Source organism: Mytilus californianus, unplaced genomic scaffold (genome assembly GCF_021869535.1).
Source record: "Mytilus californianus isolate M0D057914Y unplaced genomic scaffold, xbMytCali1.0.p SCAF_5, whole genome shotgun sequence".
Lineage (NCBI taxonomy): Eukaryota > Metazoa > Mollusca > Bivalvia > Mytilida > Mytilidae > Mytilus > Mytilus californianus.
Window position 1 is genome coordinate 66,796,210 of NW_026262701.1, and position 20,614 is coordinate 66,816,823.

At 31.5% G+C, this 20,614-nt stretch overlaps 1 protein-coding gene across 12 annotated transcripts in view; it reads left to right on the plus strand.

The window, feature by feature from the left end:
• Positions 1-20,614, plus strand: part of LOC127701283 (uncharacterized) — a 526,465-nt gene that overhangs the window by 67,958 nt on the left and 437,893 nt on the right. For 11 of the 12 annotated variants that reach the window (XR_007981970.1, XR_007981969.1, XR_007981968.1 and 8 more), the window contains exons 3-4: positions 8,445-8,513; positions 17,421-19,397. Coding sequence is in view for 7 of the 12 variants with exons in the window: in XM_052205148.1 (XP_052061108.1) it covers positions 17,438-19,397 (1,960 nt within the window). In the remaining 5 variants the exon portion in view is untranslated. Of the gene's footprint in view, positions 1-6,806; positions 6,911-8,444; positions 8,514-17,420; positions 19,398-20,614 lie in introns of those variants that run through there. The other variant, XM_052205144.1, reaches the window with a different exon arrangement.

A 20,614-nucleotide genomic window follows, 5' to 3' on the forward strand; every position in this document is an offset into this window, starting at 1 on the left:
AGGTTGATTTTAAGTTTTCTTAATTAAATTTATATCAAAGGTTTATATCAGCATTGCAATGGACAATTTTGAAAATCAGTGCTGATCAATTATTTCTAAAAGAGTTACACCCCTTGGAAATATGAATTATATTGAAAATTGCAATGAAAGCAGTCTCACATTTACAATTCTTCCAAGATTGTTTTACATTTATATCAACAAAAAAGAAACCAAAATTACCAATATTTCCAATACCAACCTACATGTTAAAATAAATGAGAGATGGAAACAACCATGTACCAATCGGGTGCTGAATATAGTTGAACTATAAATTTACATCCATGCCCAAAAACAGATTGATTATTCTAGAAGATCAAACAATTTATATCAGGACTATACAAAATAATTTTACATGTGAACTATTTCTGATAAGTCAACATTATTTCCTATTAGCAGCAATCACAAATTTCCCCAATGTTACCGATGTTACCGATGCACCAGAAAGCAGAACCAACTAACACTGGATTAGAAGGGAAGCCTTGCAAAATGGTAGGGACCATGGGAACTCAAGTTGACTGTTTAACTAACTTTATTATTCTTTATTAATCTGATCTATTTAATATAACTTTTCATTATTTCTCTCACCCAGAGCAACACACATTGTAACGTCAAAATTGAATGTACCAAGCTTTGTACTTCATTTCTTAATTTCTGTATGTAAATTGTCCTGACGTCCGAGACATGTCCACCAAGTTCAATAAAATTGCAGACACTTTGAAGCATTGTTGTGTTGTCATATATAGGTATTCATATCAAAGGTTCATATCAGTAATGTATTGGACAAGTTAAAATATCAGTGCCAATCAGCTATTTTTAAAAGAGTTATGCTCCTTCCATATTTTAATTGTATTGAAAGTTGACAGATTTTTATCAAATTTATATAAAAAGTTTATATCAGAAATGTCTTGGACAAGTTTCGAAAATCGGCGCAGATCAACTATTGTTTTGAGTTATGCCCCTTGGAAATATTAATTATATGAAAAAAATGCATTGTAAGCACTCTCACATGTACAATTCTTGCTAGATTTTAATAAAATTTAAATCAAAGGTTTATATCAGCAATATCTCGGAAAAGTTTGAAAATTAGTGATTATTTTTAAAAGAGTTATGCCTCTTCCAAATATTCATTATATCTAACATTACATTCTAAACGTTCTCATGAGTACATTTCTTGACAGATTTTCATCGAAGGTTTTTATCAGCAATGTCTCAGACAAGTTTGAAAATCATTGCCAATCAGCTACTTTTGAAAGAGTTATACATACCCCTTGGAAATATTATTTATATGGATAATTGTATTGTAAAGCCCTCTCACATGTACAATTTTTGCCAGATATTTATGAAACTTATATCAAAGGTTTATATCAGAAATGTCTGACAAGTTCGAAAATCAGTGCTTATCAACTGTTTTTAATAGTTATGCCCCTTGGAAATATTAATTATGTCAAAAAAATATGTAAAAAAAAAAATGAAGCATTCTCAAGCCTATTTCTCTAAGATATTTATACAAAGTTTTAAAGAACAAAAGAAATTTTTTTAGTTTTTAGTTATTGCCCTCAGACATAAAATATGAGCAATGTGGGGGACATTGAAAAATGTTGAAAGATATATTTAAACTATTGTTGAAGTTACTGATTGTTGATAAAATAATATAGGCTTCCCATAAGGACCCTCAAAAGTGTCATAAAGAAAGATAATGGAATTCTATAATTTGTAGAAAATAATTTGTTTGTCAGTTTAATTAATTCACATTATAATGTATGGTAGCTAGGTGTTACAGATGTCAATGGAAAGAATTTTCACCTATATACCCAAGTAAATGACATATTATTTGGTGTGGGTATTAGGCTAACATCAATAAAGTCTTTTTATTATGCTGAAAAATTAACTGCCAAATAGAAGACAATTTAACTTTTATGTTTTAAAGTACATTGAGTTCAGTTTTAGAATTAAAATAATTTTATTGAACATAACTTCTGGATGAGTAGAAGTTTCATTATAGGATTAACCAAACATCTCTGCGGCTATATGAATAATTGTTAAATATTACATGTAATTATGTGCTTGCTTGTTGTCACTATTTCCTCCATAGTTTTCTTTCAAAATCAGTTAATCTCCAGGCCTGATAAATAGATAATAATGTACTAAATGTTTTTGGTTTGTATATGCAACTTCTTTAAACTGATAGAACATCAGTAACAATTCAGATTGTTTATACTTCCTGTTCAAGTGTTTCTCACAGTAGTCTTTAGCTACAAAAAAAAAATATAGCTAAAGAAGAATAAGATTTTTTTTGGTTTACATGTAGCTGATGTTTTTTTAGCATCATTTTCCTAACCTAATTGCCTGGCAGTCAATTTTAATGGTGCAGAAAACTGGAAGAAAATAAGATAATTTTTTTTAAAGAGGACAGCAAGTTTAGAATTACCCTCCAGGTTAAGTCTCATCCTTGTGTTATTATGACTATGCTTGCAAGTATTTATGAAGAAAAAATGTATAAATAAAAAGTAAAGACTAGATTAATAGATACTAACAGACCAAGGAATATATTCATTAAAATTATTAAGTTTTAACTGAAACTAAATTTATCATTGTTGTTTCTCTTTTCTTTTCCTTTTTTTTTTTTTGAGTGACTGTCCTGTTGTCTTTTACAAAACATATCCTTTCTTATATAGATTACTTCTTTTGAGAGCATGTTCAGGTATTCATAAATCTTCCGATAACAAGATATTCTTCAAAACTAAGTTGTTTCTGGTCGAATATTTTGGATTGATTTAAGTAACATCAGGAAATTCTTAAAATTTAAGATGTTTTATGAGACCAAAATAATTGTCATTTTATATAAGAGGTATATATATGAAAGCTAGTGTGTTACTCCCCAAGAACAAAATACGAAACCTTCTTATAAGTTACATAACACAGAGTTACACCTCACATGGACTTTCTCTATACCACCTTTACAATGAGTAGAGACGATGAGTGTAAGAATAATTGAAGGCATCCAGGAAACAAAATATGAAGATAAAAAAGATAAAATAAATGCATCCATATTATCAGGAACATATATATTGATGGGACTTGACACTACCTAATTATAGCCGATTTTATTGTCGGGTCATAGTTAATAAATGACACTATATGGAAACGGACATGTGTAAAATACGTACTCGCTATTATCTTAATAATTTTTGATAATATCAATAAAATGTCATTCAAACTAAGTAATAAGTGATGCCAGTGTATCGAACTTGTAATCTGTCACATCAAATTTTCATAGTCGCATTCATTTCATCACAGAAGGGTACAGAATGCAAAAGGGGTAATAAAAAAATGGTGCTGATGGCATTCCCAGTAACCGCCAATTTCACAAACCATTATAAAACACTTTACATTAAATAAATCACACTTATATTGGTCATTTTATATGACAAAATATATCTACTTTACAATAAAACTTATCAATTCATTGCATTTGTTGAATGTTTGGAATTATGTTGTTAATTTATTGAGCAGTTCAATCATATGCTTCCAAAATCCATAAATCTAGCGAAGTCTTGTAAAGTTAGAGATTTTATCCATTTTATACTGAAAAGCCTATCAGATTCATTTCCCGTTAGATATACTGCTCCCAGATATTATAAAGCAAACTGAGTGCTAAAATTTATATTTCAATTGATTGGTCTGTGCAATTTGCTTTAGACATCCAGTTTGAAGAAACAGGGAATTGCAATAGGATTAGGACTTTGAAGAAAAAATGATGTTCACTCCCAAGTAATGTTTTTAATTGACCTGTGCAAGAATCTACACACAATTACATATTTTCAATAAAGGTGTTTTAACATCATCACTATCTTATTCTATTCACAGTCAATTATTTCAAATCAAAAGAAAAAAAATCAGCAACAATTTTTTGGTGACCAGTCAGCTGTCTCTGGTTCACATACTGCTTTTCTTTCTTTTTTTTAAAGCAACTTGTTTCATCTAAAACAAGTTGGGAATTGAACAATTCAGCTGATATCTGTCATGTTTAAAGAAGGAGAAGATACACAGGAGTCAATTTGATTAAAAACAAGACAACACAACATTCAAAAATACAAACAAAAATCCTTAACACACTACATAAAAAACTAAAGCTTGAACAACAAGAACCCCACCTGGTGGAACTCAGGTGCTCCATAAGATTACCCATAACTTCCAGTGTTCTGAAGTATTAAAATTGACTGCCATGAATTTTGGTATGGGAAAAGTTGGTAAAACAACATCAGCTACATGTAAACACTTTATCCTTTTCCAACAGATCTTAGGAAATCAGACAAATGGATGTTATTTATGTTGATTCAAAGATTTGTCAAGACAATACATGGTATTGAAAGAACAAAACAAGATTTTTTTCTGACATTATTTATATTTTACAGAATACAAGTCTTTACAAAACAATGGGTGGGAATCAATATACTTATATACCGTTAAGTTATATATTGTTTTTTTTATAGCTTGCTGCTTTAAATTACTAATATCATTTATTACCAAATTGATGCAGTTTAATATTCACCAACTTATAATTAAGTCAATAATTAAACTATCCCTTTTTTATGAATAAATCTATGCAGATTTTTATATTGTGTAATTTTCTTATTTAATAGAAAACATAAAGTTTTTAAACGAACTTAATAAAATTGATTGCAGAATAAGATTTTTATTGTTAATTTTCCATTTATTAATTAATGCATTCAATATTCAAGGTCTGTAACATCTGTATATTTTGTATTTAATATTTTCAAGCTGTTAATCAAATTAATTTGGATAATGGACCCACATATCCACTGAAATTAACTTTTTGTGATGAAACAAAACATGTTGTATAAAATGCTTTGTTTAAAAAATCTTTTGTAAAAATAAATGAGTATACAAAAATGTTATTATATTTGTTCTTTGATTATATTTTCTTTGTTAATGTTATGTATTGATAGACCTTGTAACATATGTAGTTTCTTTTTTATTTTGTATAACTGTGAATTCAGAATTTTTTGTGATGTTTTTATTATTGCCTGAAAATTGCAAAAGAAAAGATTTCTTAATTTTAAAATTAAAACTTGCATTGTAAATTTTGATGGCATTATTTGAATATAACATTTCCTGAAATAGTTAATGTTGCATTTTAAATTTCCATAGCATTATTTTAATTGTTAACAACATTATGAGAATAATTGATCCCAATAATAATGCACCCAGAAATTTCTGAATGAACAGTCTAAAATTTTAAAAATTGCAATATTTTACTAATTTCATGTTATCTGTTCTACTGAGCTTTTCATATTGGCACCAGCTCAGTGTTGAAAGCTGTATCTTGGTATGTCCAGTTTTTGATGCCATGTTTGGCTTTGTTGGTTAAATAACAATGTGACAGCAACCAAAAAATATCATAATACCAAGAAAGACAATAATGTTTTCTGTATATCTCTTATTTTTCATAGAGATGAAATAATATCAGTTTTATTCCTCATGCTCGTAAACCATCATGACAAATACTTAAACTGAGTCTATAGCTGATGTTTTTAGTTTCCCTCCCTATCCTATTTTGTGTGCCTCTAAATTGCCAACCTAAAGTTTTATCAGCACTTTTGGCTGTGAATTGTCACAAAATTGCAGGTCTCCTCATATATGGTAATCAAGGGGGAAAGTCTAACAAAATAAAAAAAAACATTCCTACCTACCGTCCTTACTTTTCTTTAGGGGTAACCCTAAGCACACATTTTTTATACAACCGTTTACGTCTTTTTTTAGAAATTTTAGATTTTACGTTTCCGAGTTATGGGGTTTTATTCATTAAAAAAAGGGGGATTTTCCAGTTTTCGGACAATAACTCAAAAATGCTGTAGGCAAATTTCATGAAACTTTGGTGAATTGTTTATATATTTTGATGTAAGCTCCCTTTCTATTTTTATATATTTTTGATTTTACGTTTCCGAGTTATGGGGTTTTATTCATAAAGAAGGGGTGATTTTCCAGTTTTCGGACAATATCTTTAAAGTGCTTTGAGCAGTTTTCATGAAACTTTGGTGACTGGTTTATATCTATTAAGATAACCTCCCTTTAGTTTTTCATAAATTTCTAGTATGACATTGAGAAGTTATTGAACTTTATTCTTTGAAAAAGCGACGGGCGTATCATGTGCTCATGGCGCAGCTGTTTATTTTGTTTTGCCTAAGGGCAATTGACTATTACAGAATCTAGTGCATTCTTATTAATATTTTCAAAAGTGTACACCAAAACTGTTATTGGCTAACAACAATGAATTTCAGCTTATGATGTGTGTTATTTTCATTTTCGGGAACAAACAATGAAAGTAATCATAGTCCTTAGATTCTAAAATGGGAAATTGATAGATTATTTACCTCAGTAGGGGAAACTATCCTTGACCATTATGACACTCTTGCAAAGTGAACAGATTGTTTTGACCCCCAAAATCAATTTGTAGGATTTTTTAGTTGGACATCAATTAAAACTTTCAGTTCTATATTTCTTAGCTTGAAATAAAAATATTGACATATAGAGGTCACTAACTGACGTTTTATAAGCACCATTAAAAAGTGAGCAAGGTTTAAACTAAGTATTGATAGAATTTAACAAAGTTTACCAAAGATCTGATATCAACACCAATGTCCTGAACAGACGAAAGCATTTAGAATTAGGAGCCAACATATTGCTAGATTTCCCGACATTTTTGCAAAATGTTTTTTCTAGTTAATTTTCATTGCAGTTTGGCATATAAGGACAATTTTGTTTTAATGATGTCTGCCATCAATTCCATGGTTGATGATGTTCAAAGTCATTGACAACAATGTTGAGTAATCACAGTCAATGTTTACAGGTTATTTAATATGTTTAATTTTGAATATTTTAACAGTATTGCATTAGAATAGGAATAACAGTATTGTATTTTAAGAGTTGCCACCGTCAATTTGAATTTGACGGTTGCAACTCTTGAAATACAATACTGTTATTCATTAAATGTATAATAAAAGAACAGTTGTTTTACAGTTTTTAATATTTTTTCAGGCTCCATTAAAATGTTTATATTCTTTAATTAAATTCATTTTTGTCGAGCCTGCACCTTTTGTCGCAAAAGCGAGACATAGCGATCCTACATTCCGTCGGCGGCGGTGTCCACAAATATTCACTCTGTGGTTAAAGTTTTTGAAATTTTAATAACTTTCTTAAACTGTCCTGGTTTTCTACCAAACTTGGACAGAAGCTTGTTTATGATCATAAGATAGTATCCAGAAGTAAATTTTGTAAAAAAAAAATCCTGTTTATCCATATTTTACTTATAAATGGACTTAGTATTTTTGCCAGTTAACATTACATTCACTCTGTGGTTAGAGTTTTTAAAATTTTTATAACTTTCTTAAACTATCCTGGATTTGTACCAAACTTGAACAGAAGCTTGTTTATGATCAAAAGCTAGTATCTAGAAGGAAATTTTGTAAAAATTTATTTCCTGTTTTTCCGTATATTACTTATAAATGGACTAAGTTTTTCTTCCAGTTAACATTACATACAGTCTGCAGTTTAAGTTTTTAAAACATTTATTAGATTCATAAACCATCCTGGATGTTTACCAAACTTGGACAGAAGCTTCTTACAATCAAAAGATAGTATATGGAGGAAAATTTTTAATAATTTTTTCCCCATTTTTGTTGAGCCTGCGACTAACAGCAAAAGCATGCAAGACACTGGGTTCCATGGAACCCTTATGAATTTTACTTGAGTAAACATTAGATTAAAAAAAAAAAGAAATAAAATTATTTAGGATGTTTATTGATTTCCAATGAAAGTGTCAACAAGTGAACTTTTTACACAATAAGTTTCACCTGTTTTATATTTATTTAATCTGCATTATTTGATCGTTGTTCAAAATTAGGATGCCAAAGTGTCATGCTTAAATTGAAGCAAGCTATTAATTACAATATCAAACTTCAAAAGACTGTATAAAATTAACACATTTCTGATATACCAAGCAGAAGTCTTTGATTATAGTATTATTTGATAGTTACTGATATGTTTCATTAAGTTTTGTGATCAGACTTAATTAAAACGTGCTTATTAACAGGTTTGGGCAGGTGCGTCACTGTTTACTTTAATTGCCTTATCAGTAGAACTCATAAACATTTATATAGATGCAAGATTTCATATTTCTATTTTGCACTGAAAAATGAAAAACTGTGATAAGATAATTGTATTTATTTCAAGTTAAGTTATAGTTCTACTTCTATTAACAATATTAGAAATTCTGCAATATTTGTTTTCTCACAATTTGACAAAGCTATTTAGTTTAAGACTAAGAGAAATAACTTTCATTCATATAAAATATATCTCTAAAAGGGAAATAACTTGTTTTTCAGTGCCTGAAAAGATCTAAGCATTTGAAAGAATTGCATGAATTTGTATCCAGTTGTGTTGAACAATTATAAGTAAGTTGCTACTACTGAGAATTTTCAGTTATGAAACAACTAAACTGGGGTTGTGCAATTCTATGAAATAAACTTTATATAATAATAACTGTTCACAAAAATGGGAAAAAAACCCTCTGAACAATTCCCTAATAGATGTGAAAAATCTCAATATGTGTGCAATCTATCTGTTGAGTTTCAGGGATCTGCGTTGAAAACTCTAGGAAGAAATGATTACACAAAACTTGTAGCCTCATTTGTAAAATTTTGCTGACAAATTTCTCAGTTACCAAGTCTGGAAAAAAAGAGAAAAAAACTCCTCATAATACCCTATACATATTTTTTTGTACAAGGAACACAACTTCAACATGTGTGCAATCTTTCTGTTAAGTTTCAGGGATCTTTGTTGAAAACTAGGAGAAGTTGATTACACAAAACTTTTACTATATTTTGTAAATTTTGCTAAAGATTAACTAAGTTCCCAAGTCTAGAAAAATGGGTGCACAACTTCGACACGTGTTCAATCTTACTGTAAAGTTTCAGGGATTTGTGAACTCTTAGAAATTTTTCAGCAAAATTTACAAATGATGTTACAGAAAAAACCGTGCACTCTCAATTGCTTTAAGAAACATTCTGTGCAACCCAACCATTATTTCTGTGACTCTGAGGTCTGTGATCCATTTTTCATCAATGTTATTAGTCTTATGTGCATTTTGAATATTTTCTTGAAAGCTATAGGTTGCACTTTGTAAATACAGCTGTTTCGCAAACCATTTTTTTTGGGGAGATATATAATATTCATAGATATTTTGTTTTGTTCCTGGGATATGATCTCTATGTTTCATCTCGTAGAGACATACATAACCTGGGAATGTCACCAGTATAAATACACATGGATAGCGGCTAAAATGAATTCTGAGGAAGAGCCAAAGTGAAGGGAGGGGTAGCACAGAATTTAAGTATAAGTTTAAACTCTTAGAAGTTCAAGGCATATAAATGTCGAAAATATGCTGCACAGCCCTGTATTTTGACCTTTGAAAAAAATAGTAGTGCATATGAACTTTCCATTCTAGGATATAATTTTTTTACGAAACTTCATATTAAATGTGACACAGCTTTAGCTGTAAAAGGAGTTCCTATGGGAAATTGCATTGTCTATATTTACAGAAGTGCAACCTATAATAGAGAAAAACAACAAATATAAGATCTGCAAATAAAGAAACAAAGGTGAAAATAAATATCGAGATGGCATTTTTTCACAGGTTAGTGATTCAGGCTCTTGGGTGCATCTTGCTTATTTTTCTTGGCAAATCCTTCATCAATGTGTAATTCGAGGAGCATAGGTTGGTCATTAAAAACTTTCTATCTTGTGTAAGATGGGATTATTTTCACATGGATATTACTGTTTTAAGGGGTCCATGAATAAAATTAAAAGTCATTCCAAAATGTTCTCAAACTTTAATGAAAAGTCACAATAACATTTTAGTGAATTGTTTGCATATTCTGTTGCACAATAATTAATTCATTGATTACTTTTTAATAACTAGTAGTTCTGTGTTTATGAACTCAAGTTCTATACAAGAATGCATCAATTGTTGTCTTCGAATTTTTTCAGATTTTTATGAAATATAATTATACGGTATGTGTTCTATTAATTTTTATAATTATGGTCGCAAAATCTTAATGGTGTTTACAGCCAGTGAAAAACAAATATAGGATCTCTTTAAAATTTATAGTCAAAGAAAAACTGTGGCTCACATTTAAAAGAAAGATTGTAAATTATAGCCTACAGATTTTATGTAATAATTTCTGGCATATAAATTTTGATATTTTGTAATGAAGGTAAACTTTTGCCTTGTTTAAATTCAACACAATAAAATATTTTCATTTTAAAATTCAAGATAAAGTAGATAACTGCATAAATGGGTATGATTGTCAAAAATAATGTGAAGATTTTATCTTCAGTATTTGTCATTAGAATTTAATTATATTCTCAGGTGAAAATCAAGGTGTGTTTGTCCTCGAGTAGCATTTTATCTTCATGAATATAATTAACATTACCGATAAAAAAAGCACCTGACCAGTGAATTCTTATATAGGGTAGCTACTAACCGTATATTGTTAATGCAAACAATTTAAATTTTTATTGTCGTGGGGGAAATACAGCCATAGTGATATTTTTTAGTTCTTTATGAATTGCATAGAAATATTTTGATGAGAATATCATTTATTGATTTATTTACATTTTAAAACTGTCAAATATCCTAATGCCAAAGAAAAACTATCAAAATAATTTCTAGAAAAAAAATCAATTGCAACTTATATTCAGCATATAAATATATATTTTCAAAGAATTCTTTGTCAAGTATTTTAAATCAGTCAGATATTATATTGAAAAAAGTTTGAATTTTTAGTTTTAGGAGAAAAATTAGAAAAGGAAAAAAAGGAAAAATTAGTCTAGAATGGGCAATAACAACATAATTTTACAGGGACGAAGGTAGACCATTTTTTAAGAGAACAATGAGTTGGGAGGTTTGATTTTAATGTGCAGGTAAAAGTGAACATGCAGTCATAATACCATTCCCCGCACATATTCTGACACTGAGTGAATCTGTCTTTGCTCTTATACAGAAAAGCAGCAATTACCAGTTTTTATGTCTCAGATTTGGCATGGCCCAGATCAAACCCATGACCAAGGCTGTCAATCGTCATAGGTTACATTATAATAGGTACATATAACCCATTAGTGCAGTTTATTGTCCCATTTAGTTCTAACTATCCTGCCCAGAACACTGGAATGTTTTGCAACAGCTAACAGTTTTGGTAGGAAAGCTTTCATCAGTTGTTATTTATTGTTTGATTCTGTTATATGTCGTTTAAAGAACATGTAGCAGTTAACAAAGAATAGGTAAGAAAGTTGCTGTATTCCAACTTAATAAGGTTGTCTTCATTTGGCTGTAATGTGGTCATTTGTTTTCTGTTTGGTATTAAATTTATAATTAAGATCCATTTTGGTACATCTGGTGATCCATTTATTTGGCAATCGCCATGGCAGTCAGCAGGGTTTAAGAACATCCGTTGTTCGACCTGCTAGTCAAATGCGGTTTGTTAAAATAAACTTTTTTGGTCTTTTGGAAAATGGTATATATATATATATATATATATATTATATATATATATTATATAATATATGAAAATAAAAAGATGTGGAATGATCCATTTGTAATCAAAGGAGGAGGATGTAATCAACTATAGGACACTGTATGGCCTACCAACAATGAGCAAAACCCATGCTGGATTAGTAAGTTATAATAGGCCTTGACATGACAAATTGTGAAACAAAACTTAAGAAAAAACTGAAGGCCTGGTCTACCTTAAAAAAAATTAACAAGCAAATAAAACAGACAGCAACCAATGATAACTGAATTTGAGGGTCATTAGTTGAGACAGGCAAATATTTCCATATAAAAATAAGAAGATGTGATATGATTGCCAATGAGAAAACTATCCACCAAAGTTAAAATGAAAGGGATGTAAGCAATTCATGTTTGTATTTAACATATTGTATAAAAATGTCTGGAAAATTTCTGTAAAAATCTTTCTTGTTGATTTAGATATTTCTTATTTCTGATGTATACCATTGTCCTTTTTTCTGGAGTATTTTAAACCTTTTGGGTTTATTTTAATTGTCACACCTAATATTAAAGAAGACTTGTAAAAAGATGAGCCCTATGGGACCCTCGTTTAGATTTTCCCCTGATTGTCACACCTGCATAAAAGGATGTGTTTTAATTATGTGAATATTTTCAACACTATTATACAGTTCATAGCAACTTAAAAAGAAAAATTATTCAAAATCTCATTATAAATTGTATTGAGATATTTAATTTCGAAACAGCTGGATATTCATTTAGACTTTCTAATTTTATCACATCTATCAGACCATAGTTGCTTAATGTTCACAATAGGGAGTCTTCAAATCTTATTATTTACTTGAAGTGTAAAAGAAATGAATTTGAATGTTCTTTAACAAATTCACTACTTTGATGTATGATACCTTTGTTTATGTATACTGTTTTTAAAGAAGGAAATTCTTTCTTGGTTGCTGTGAAAATATAATCGCTGTATGACTTTTGTTTCAAAATAAAAGATGACCAATATATGGCTAGATAAATTAACCCAAATAAGCATTCATATTAACAAGGTATGATATAAAATTGAGAATGGAAATGGGGAATATGTCAAAGAGAGAACAACCTGACCGAAGAGCAGAAAACAGCCGAAGGCCATCAATGGGTCTTCAACACAGCGAGAAAATCCCGCACCCAGAGGCAGGCTTCAGCTGGCCCCTAAACAAAAGTGTGTACTAGTTATAAGTTCAGATGAATTCATTATAGTTTTTGTTTGAAGGAGACAGATTTGTGTATGAGTTGTTTACCTTTTCTTCCTTATGATGTTTCACCAAATTTTTACTTTAGAATTGAATACTTCATTTTGTAGTTTTATTGAGGTGTAAAAATGAGATGTGAGGTTTTTATATGACCGCAAAAAAATTTTGTGGTCGTATATTGGTATGACGTTGGCGTCGTCGTCGTCGTCCGAAGACACATTGGTTTTCGCACTCTAACTTTAGTTTAAGTGAATGGATCTCTATGAAATTTTACCATAAGGTTCAATACCATAAAAGGAAGGTGGGGATTGATTTTGGGGGTTATGGTTCCAACAGTTAAGGAATTAGGGGCCAAAAATAAGCATTTTTGTAACTTCCAGACATAACTTGTGTGTTAGTGTATGGATCTCTCTGACATTGTACCACAAGGTTCCTTATCACAAAGGGAATGCTGGGATTGATTTTGGGGGTAATTGCCTCCAAATTTTACGAATTAGGGGCCAAAAAGGGGCAAAAAACAAACATTTTTCTAGTTTCATGACAATAACTTGTGTGTAAGTGTATGCATCTCTCTGACATTGTACCACAAGGTTCCATATCACCAAAGAAATGGTGGGATTGATTTTGGGGGTAATTGCTTCAAAATTTTAGGAATTAGGGGCCCAAAAAGGGACAAAAAGACAAGCATTTTTCTAGTTTCATGACAATAACTTGTGTGTAAGTGTATGGATCTTCATGAAATTGTACTACAAGGTTCCATATCACAAAGGGAAAGCTGGAAATGAGTTTGGGGGTAATTGCCCAAAACGTTTAGGAATAAGAGGCCAAAAAGGGGCCAAAAATAAGCATTTTTCTAGTTTCCAGACAATTACTTGTGTTCAAGTGTATGGATCTCTCTGAAATTGTACTGCAAGGTACCATAGCACAAAGGGAAGGCTGGGATTGATTTAAGGGGTAATTCCCTCAAAATTTTAGGAATTAGGGGCCATAAAGGGGCAAAAAAACAAGATTTTTTTCTAGTTTCAGGACAATAACTTGTGTGTAAGTGTATGGGTCTTTATGAAATTGTACTACAAGGTTCCATATCTCAAAGGAAAAGCTGGGTTTGAGTTTGGGGGTAATTGCCCTAATCGTTTAGAAATTTGGGGCCAAAAAGGGGCCAACAAACAAGCATTTTTCTAGTTTCCAGACAATAACTTGTGTTCAAGTGTATGGATCTCTCTGAAATTGTACTGCAAGGTACCATACCACAAAGGGAAGGCTGGGATTGAGTTTTGGGGTGATGAATCATAAGGGAGGTCAAAAAATTTGGGGGGGGGATTTTTTTTTCCTTTTTTTTCTTTAAAATTTTCCGTTTTAAATTGGTTATTTCTGATTTATATATAAAAGCAAATAATAATGATATGGTTTGAATAGGTAAATTAAAATTTTTTTAAGTTCTTAGACCACATTCATTCTGTGTCAGAAACCTATACTGTGTCAAATATTTAATTACAATCCAAATTCAGTGCTGTATCAAGCTTGAATGTTGTGTCCATACTTGCCCCAACTGTTCAGGGTTCCACCTCTGCGGTCGTATCAAGCTGCGCCCCAGCGGAGCATTTTATGTTTTATGTTGAAGACCTGATAGTAACTTTGAAATGAAAAACAACAATAATACCACTGTTCCTTTACTTTCAGTTTTGTCAGGTGTGTGTTTGTCATAAATTAATACTGTGGATTCATTTATTTTTTGTCGGTACCAATTTTTGTGGATTGAGGAAAACTTACATTTTTGTGGATGTTTTATTTCATGGATTTGCAAAAGTCTGCATAGCCATAGAACATTTGTAATTCATTGTACATTTAAATTTGTTCTTCACCTGTACCCACAAAATCCACAAACTTGTGTATCCCAAGAATAATTATAAATCCACAGTATGTACCTTCCTTCCTTCAAACTTAAGTTCAAACTTCAATGAAGAACAAGATTTGTTAAAATAGTCAAATTAAAATTAACAAAGTAATAAATAATTACCACACACATACTTTAATTATAATTTTGTCAGTTAATTAGAGATTTAATTCTGTGCTAAATTGTCATTAGAGGTCACATTAAAGGTCGAAGGTGTGACATGTTGTCAGAGATCAATTTTCTTTCATTTTCATCAGAATCATTTAGTAAAGACATATTAATTATTTTTAAACACGTGGGACATAACGATACAAATGTAGCTATTGAAATTTGATTTCGTGAGAAAAAGTTTACAGATGTGATTAGCCTTCAGTTTATTCATATTTAATTATGTTATTTTTGTTTAGAAAATGATGTTTCCCACCAGCACATATTTGTAATTAAATTCATTATTACAAAATTATTTTTTGGTCATAAGATCATTTTGATGAGGCTACAATTGGGGAGAAAAATAAAAAAAAGTTTTACTGGTATTTAAAAAGGTAGAAAGCCAATAATGTCTTACTTATGTGATTCAATAGTTTTACTGCAAGCAAAAATAGACAAAATTTTTAGTGTTGAAAGGTTTCTTTCTTTCAGTAGTCAGATACAATAGAGTATGCAATGGACAGATTGCAATTATACTAGTGTCTTTTTATGTCCTGCCTATGATAATGTGTTTAATTACACCTTATGTAAGAATCCTGGGTTTTGATTGGTTGATAGCCAGTGTATTTTTCACCAATTTACTGTTATCAAATGAATATCGTTCATTTTTTAACGCCGCCGGGGTATATGCAAAAAGGATATGCCTTTTTTACCCTCTCTGCCATGGTATTTGCCAAAAAATACTCTATCCGACTGGACGCTTGTAACGTCACGATCATCAATGCATTTTTGAATGTTAACATTCTGTGTAATTAAACAGATATAGCATGTTCTTGAGGGGTATTTGCGAAAAATACTAGTCTTGAGAATGAATTTCCCTCGCCTTACGGCTCACGAAATTTAACATTCTCTCGACTGGTATTTTTCGCAAATACCCCTCCTTAACATGATATATCTGTTCAACATACCACCTGTATCAGCTTAGAATCTTTGTTTAGGGCAGTTGTCATATATACACATTAATTATGATCTGAACTTCTTAAACATATGCCAAATTAGGATTTTACCCAGATTGCATGGTTCACTGCAGTGGCGGATCCAGAAATTTTCATAAGGGGGGTGCCCACTGACTACCTAAGAGGGGGCCCGCTCCAGTCATCCTTCAGTGATTCCCTAAATAATCAACCAAATTTTTCCCACAAAAGGGGGGCCCGGGCCCCCTGGAAAACCCTCTAAATCCGCCTCTGCACTGAACATGGAAAAGTGATAGTGTGAGTGGAGCATGGTGTCCATTAATATATATGCCAAATTAGGGTTTTGACCTAAATTTTGCAGTTCACTAAACATGATAATGTGATGCTTCAAGCAGGGCATGGTGTCCTATGGACACTTTTCTTGTTTTTTCTTCATTTTCAGTTGAATATGTAATTGTGATCCTTTTGATTATACATGTACGTCCCTGCATTAACCCCTACAATCACTGTAGATCTTATGTCTAGTGTTAAGTCTTCATCAGACCTCTTTTAACAACTAGTGAGTTTCTGCCTTGAGAAATTCTGTATGTATATATTGATGTGTTTTGTCTGGCCAAAAATGACAGTATTTGTAGGACTTTCAGTTGGTTGGTTTGATTCATTGATCATTGATATATATCTACCTCTAAAAACATGTGCAGCATTAATTTTGAATATCAATGAGTATTGTCTCGTCATAAAATTGTTTAAACTCCATCTTGTAAGATGTTATCATGTCAGAAACTGCTAAGATGAGGAACAACAATAAAACTTTTGTTTCGTTTGAGGGTAGTTTCTAAACGTTTCATTACATTGTTGCCTCATGTACATACAAATTATGTTCCCTCTTTTCTAATAGTTACAGCAAAGGTATCTGGGAAAAAATAATTGTACAACAAGGGACAAACTAAAATAAGGTCAAGATACCTCACTTTGGACTTTGATGATTAAGTAGCTCCTTTACAAAAGGTAAACTTGATCCTGTAATTCAGTGGTTGTCATTTGTTGCTGTATATCATATTTGTTTATCGTTCATTGTTTTGTACATAAATCAGGCTGTTAGTTTTCTCGTTTGAATTGTTTTACATTTGTCTTTTCGGGGCCTTGTATAACTGAGTACCAGGGTATGTGGTATGGGTTTTAGTCATTGTTGAAGGCCGTTCGGTGACCTATAATTGTTAATTTCTGTGTCATTTGGTCTCTTGTGGAGAGTTTTCTCATTCTCAATCATACCACATCTTCTTATTTTTATAGTGACAAGTCTGCATTATGGATAGACATTTACATTAATCAGATAATGGCTCTTCATGTTTATTTTATAGAAGTAAAAGCTGTAGATTCAAAGGACCATTTAGGATATACTGTTACATACCTCACTCAGAGCAAGTATTTTATTCAGATTCAACATGATTGATCATGGATCTTTGCAGCCTCTAGTTTAATGAATTGGTAACTAGAACACATGTATTTGTTCTATCTTTCAGATCTTTCAGGTTTTGCAATGGCAGCAAAAGGTACAGAGCTGTCATTAGATGTAAAGGGAGAAGATTATATTGATAGAGTGGAAACAAAAATAGAGAGTCCAAAAGCAGAAGTTATCACACCAAATTCAGATAAAATGTTCTCCCTGTCTATGGATAATGATGAAGGTTCCTCAGTTGACGGACCATTAGAAAATGGCCACAGGGCCTGTGATGACAATGAACTAAAAGATGAGTCGTGGATTGACCATTGTGAAACAAAAATCATTGCTGATGACCATCTGAAATGTTTGAAAGAAATTCTTACAAGTTCTGTTGCAAGGACAATAAAAAATGACAAGATTGATGATGAAAGCAAGGATATGTTTGATTCTAAAAAGAGCAAAGGAGTAGGAAGTTATGAAATTACTAGTGCAACTTCTTTCTTTTTGTTCAATACTAAGAATTCCAAAAAATCAACTGAAAAAAGAGATGTGAATACCAGTCCTGTCAAAGTCAAGGAAAAACAAGTGTCAATGTTGTATCAAATGGGAGTTGAAGCCATTGGTAAACCATTAGAACCAAAAAATCATGAAGAATATCCCCTACAGCTGGCAGACGATGATAGTTCTTTACGGAATGCTGCACTGGCAACTGAAGACTCACGGTCAGCAATTGCAAAGGCAGGATGGGCTTCAATTAGACAGGAATCAGGAGAGTTAGAAAATTATCTACTTGAAGAAGATGATGATGAAAATGTCATCATACATCTTGGGTCAGAGTTCGATCAAGATACAATAGATAATGGCAAAAATGAAGTTATGGCCACAGTTGATTTCAAAGACCAGTATAAAGGGACAAGACAGACATGTCCATCATCTACAACTGTTCTTCCTGGAGGAAGAAAGTTAGATAAAAAGAATTTTGCAGAAGAAGAAGATACAAGATTAAATGATTCAGAAGAAAATAAAACTTACACATCAGATAAATTGTCCCAGCTAGAAAATGTATTAAGTAACATGAGCCAGGAAGATTCACTTCAAATGGTGAAACAAGAACAGCGAGCCAGTTCAGTGGAAAAACATGCATATAAAACACAAGTATCTGCTGAAAGTAAAAATTTGAACATGAAAAACTCAGACCTTGAAAATATTGCTACAGAAGATAAAACTTTCCAAGCAAAAGACAATAGAATTCATACTGTAGAATTTGGAAAATCAGTTCAAATATGTCCAAGTCAAGTTTTAAGTAAGGAGGTTCAAATATGTCCAAGTCAAGTTTTAAGTCAGGACGTTCAAACAAATATAGGGGAAATTTGTGAATCACAGTCCCAAGAACATTTAACTGATGAGAAAATTACCAGACAACAGACAGAACAGTTAAATTTATCTCCATCCATTGCAACAAATGCTCAAGATCATTCTAAACAGTTTGAAAGTTTACAAGACACTAAAGTATCAAATAAAAAGGATTCAATGCCACAGATGAAACAAATAGAAGTAGAGAGAAAGTTTAGAATATTTAGTGACTGCAGACAGAAGTTAATGGACATGGGTGCCGTGATGGCAAAAGAGAATAAATTTTCTGATAAATATTTTGATGATATTAGGTATAAAATGACCCTTTCAGACAGTTGGCTAAGACAAAGAAATGGTAGATGGGAATTCAAGATTCCTCCACGTCATATGAGTAAGAAAGATTCTTCACCCCAACTTTTAGAAATTACATCAGAAACAGAAATAATGAAGCACTTATGTAAGTTATATAATTATAGCAAGTCTGTTGAGGATATAACATTGGACCAGTTGATGAATGAACTAAGTCTAGATATTTTTGCTACATTTACAACAATCAGGCAGACATACTATCTACCCAACTGTACTGTAGAACTAGACATAGCTGATTTTGGATTTGAAGTTGGTGAAATTGAAGTTGTGGTTAGTGATGAGTCCAGAATTACAGATGCTCTCAACATCATTGATGAAGTAGCCAAAAAATTAGGTATGCTTCATTCTATTTTAAAAAGAAACCAGTTCTTAGGTTAAACTGTCTGATTTTCTTTTGATAGTTTTTATGTTCAAAAGATAACTTAAATTTGCTTTCTTTTTAGTTTCAGATATATTTGAAAAGTTTTTTTTCTTTATACCAGTGTATGTTCAGTTTTTGAATTTGAAAAAAACATCCTCTTTTCCATAATTCTGTTAGTTTTTATACGACCGCAAAAATTAAAAAAATTTTCGTCGTATATTGGTATGACGTTGGCCTCGTCGTCGTCTGATGTCGTCCGAAGACACATTGGTTTTCGCACTCTAACTTTAGTTTAAGTGAAGAGATCTCCATGAAATTTTACCATAAGGTTCAATACCACGAAAGGAAGGTTGGGATTGATTTTGGGGGTTATGGTACCAACAGTTAAGGAATTAGGGGCCAAAAAGGGGCCAAAATAAGCATTTTTGTAACTTCCAGACAATAACTTGTGTGTAAGTGTATGAATCTCTCTGACATTGTACCACAAGGTTCCATATCACAAAAGGAAGGCTGTAATTGATTTTGGGGGTAATTGCCTCAAAATTTTAGTAATTAGGGGCCAAAAAAGGGGCAAAAAACAAGCATTTTTCTAGTTTCATGACAATAACTTGTGTGTAAGTGTTTGGATATTTCTGAAATTGTACTACAAGGTTCCATATCACAAAGGGAAAGCTGGAATTGAGTTTGGGGGTAATTGCCCGAAACGTTTAGGAATTGGGGGCCAAAAATAAGCATTTTTTTAGTTTCCAGACAATAACTGGATCTCTCTGAAATTGTACTGCAAGGTACCATACCATAAAGGGAAGGCTGGGAATGAGTTTGGGGGTGATGAATCATAAGGGGTTCAAAAAATTTGGGGGGGGGGGATTTTTTTTTTTTCTTTTTTTCATTTTTTTTTTTCTTTTAAAATTTTCCATTTTTTATACGACCGCCAAAAAATTTTGTGGTCGTATATTGGTATGACGTTGGCGTCGTCCGGCGGCGTCGTCTGAAGACACATTGGTTTTCGCACTCTAACTTTAGTTTAAGTGAATGGATCTTTTTGAAATTTGACCATAAGGTTAAATACCACAAAAGGAAGGTTGGGATTGATTTTGGGGGTTATGGTACCAACAGTTAAGGAATTAGGGGCCAAAAAGGGGCCAAAAATAAGCATTTTCTAGTTTCCAGACAATAACTGTGGAACGGTG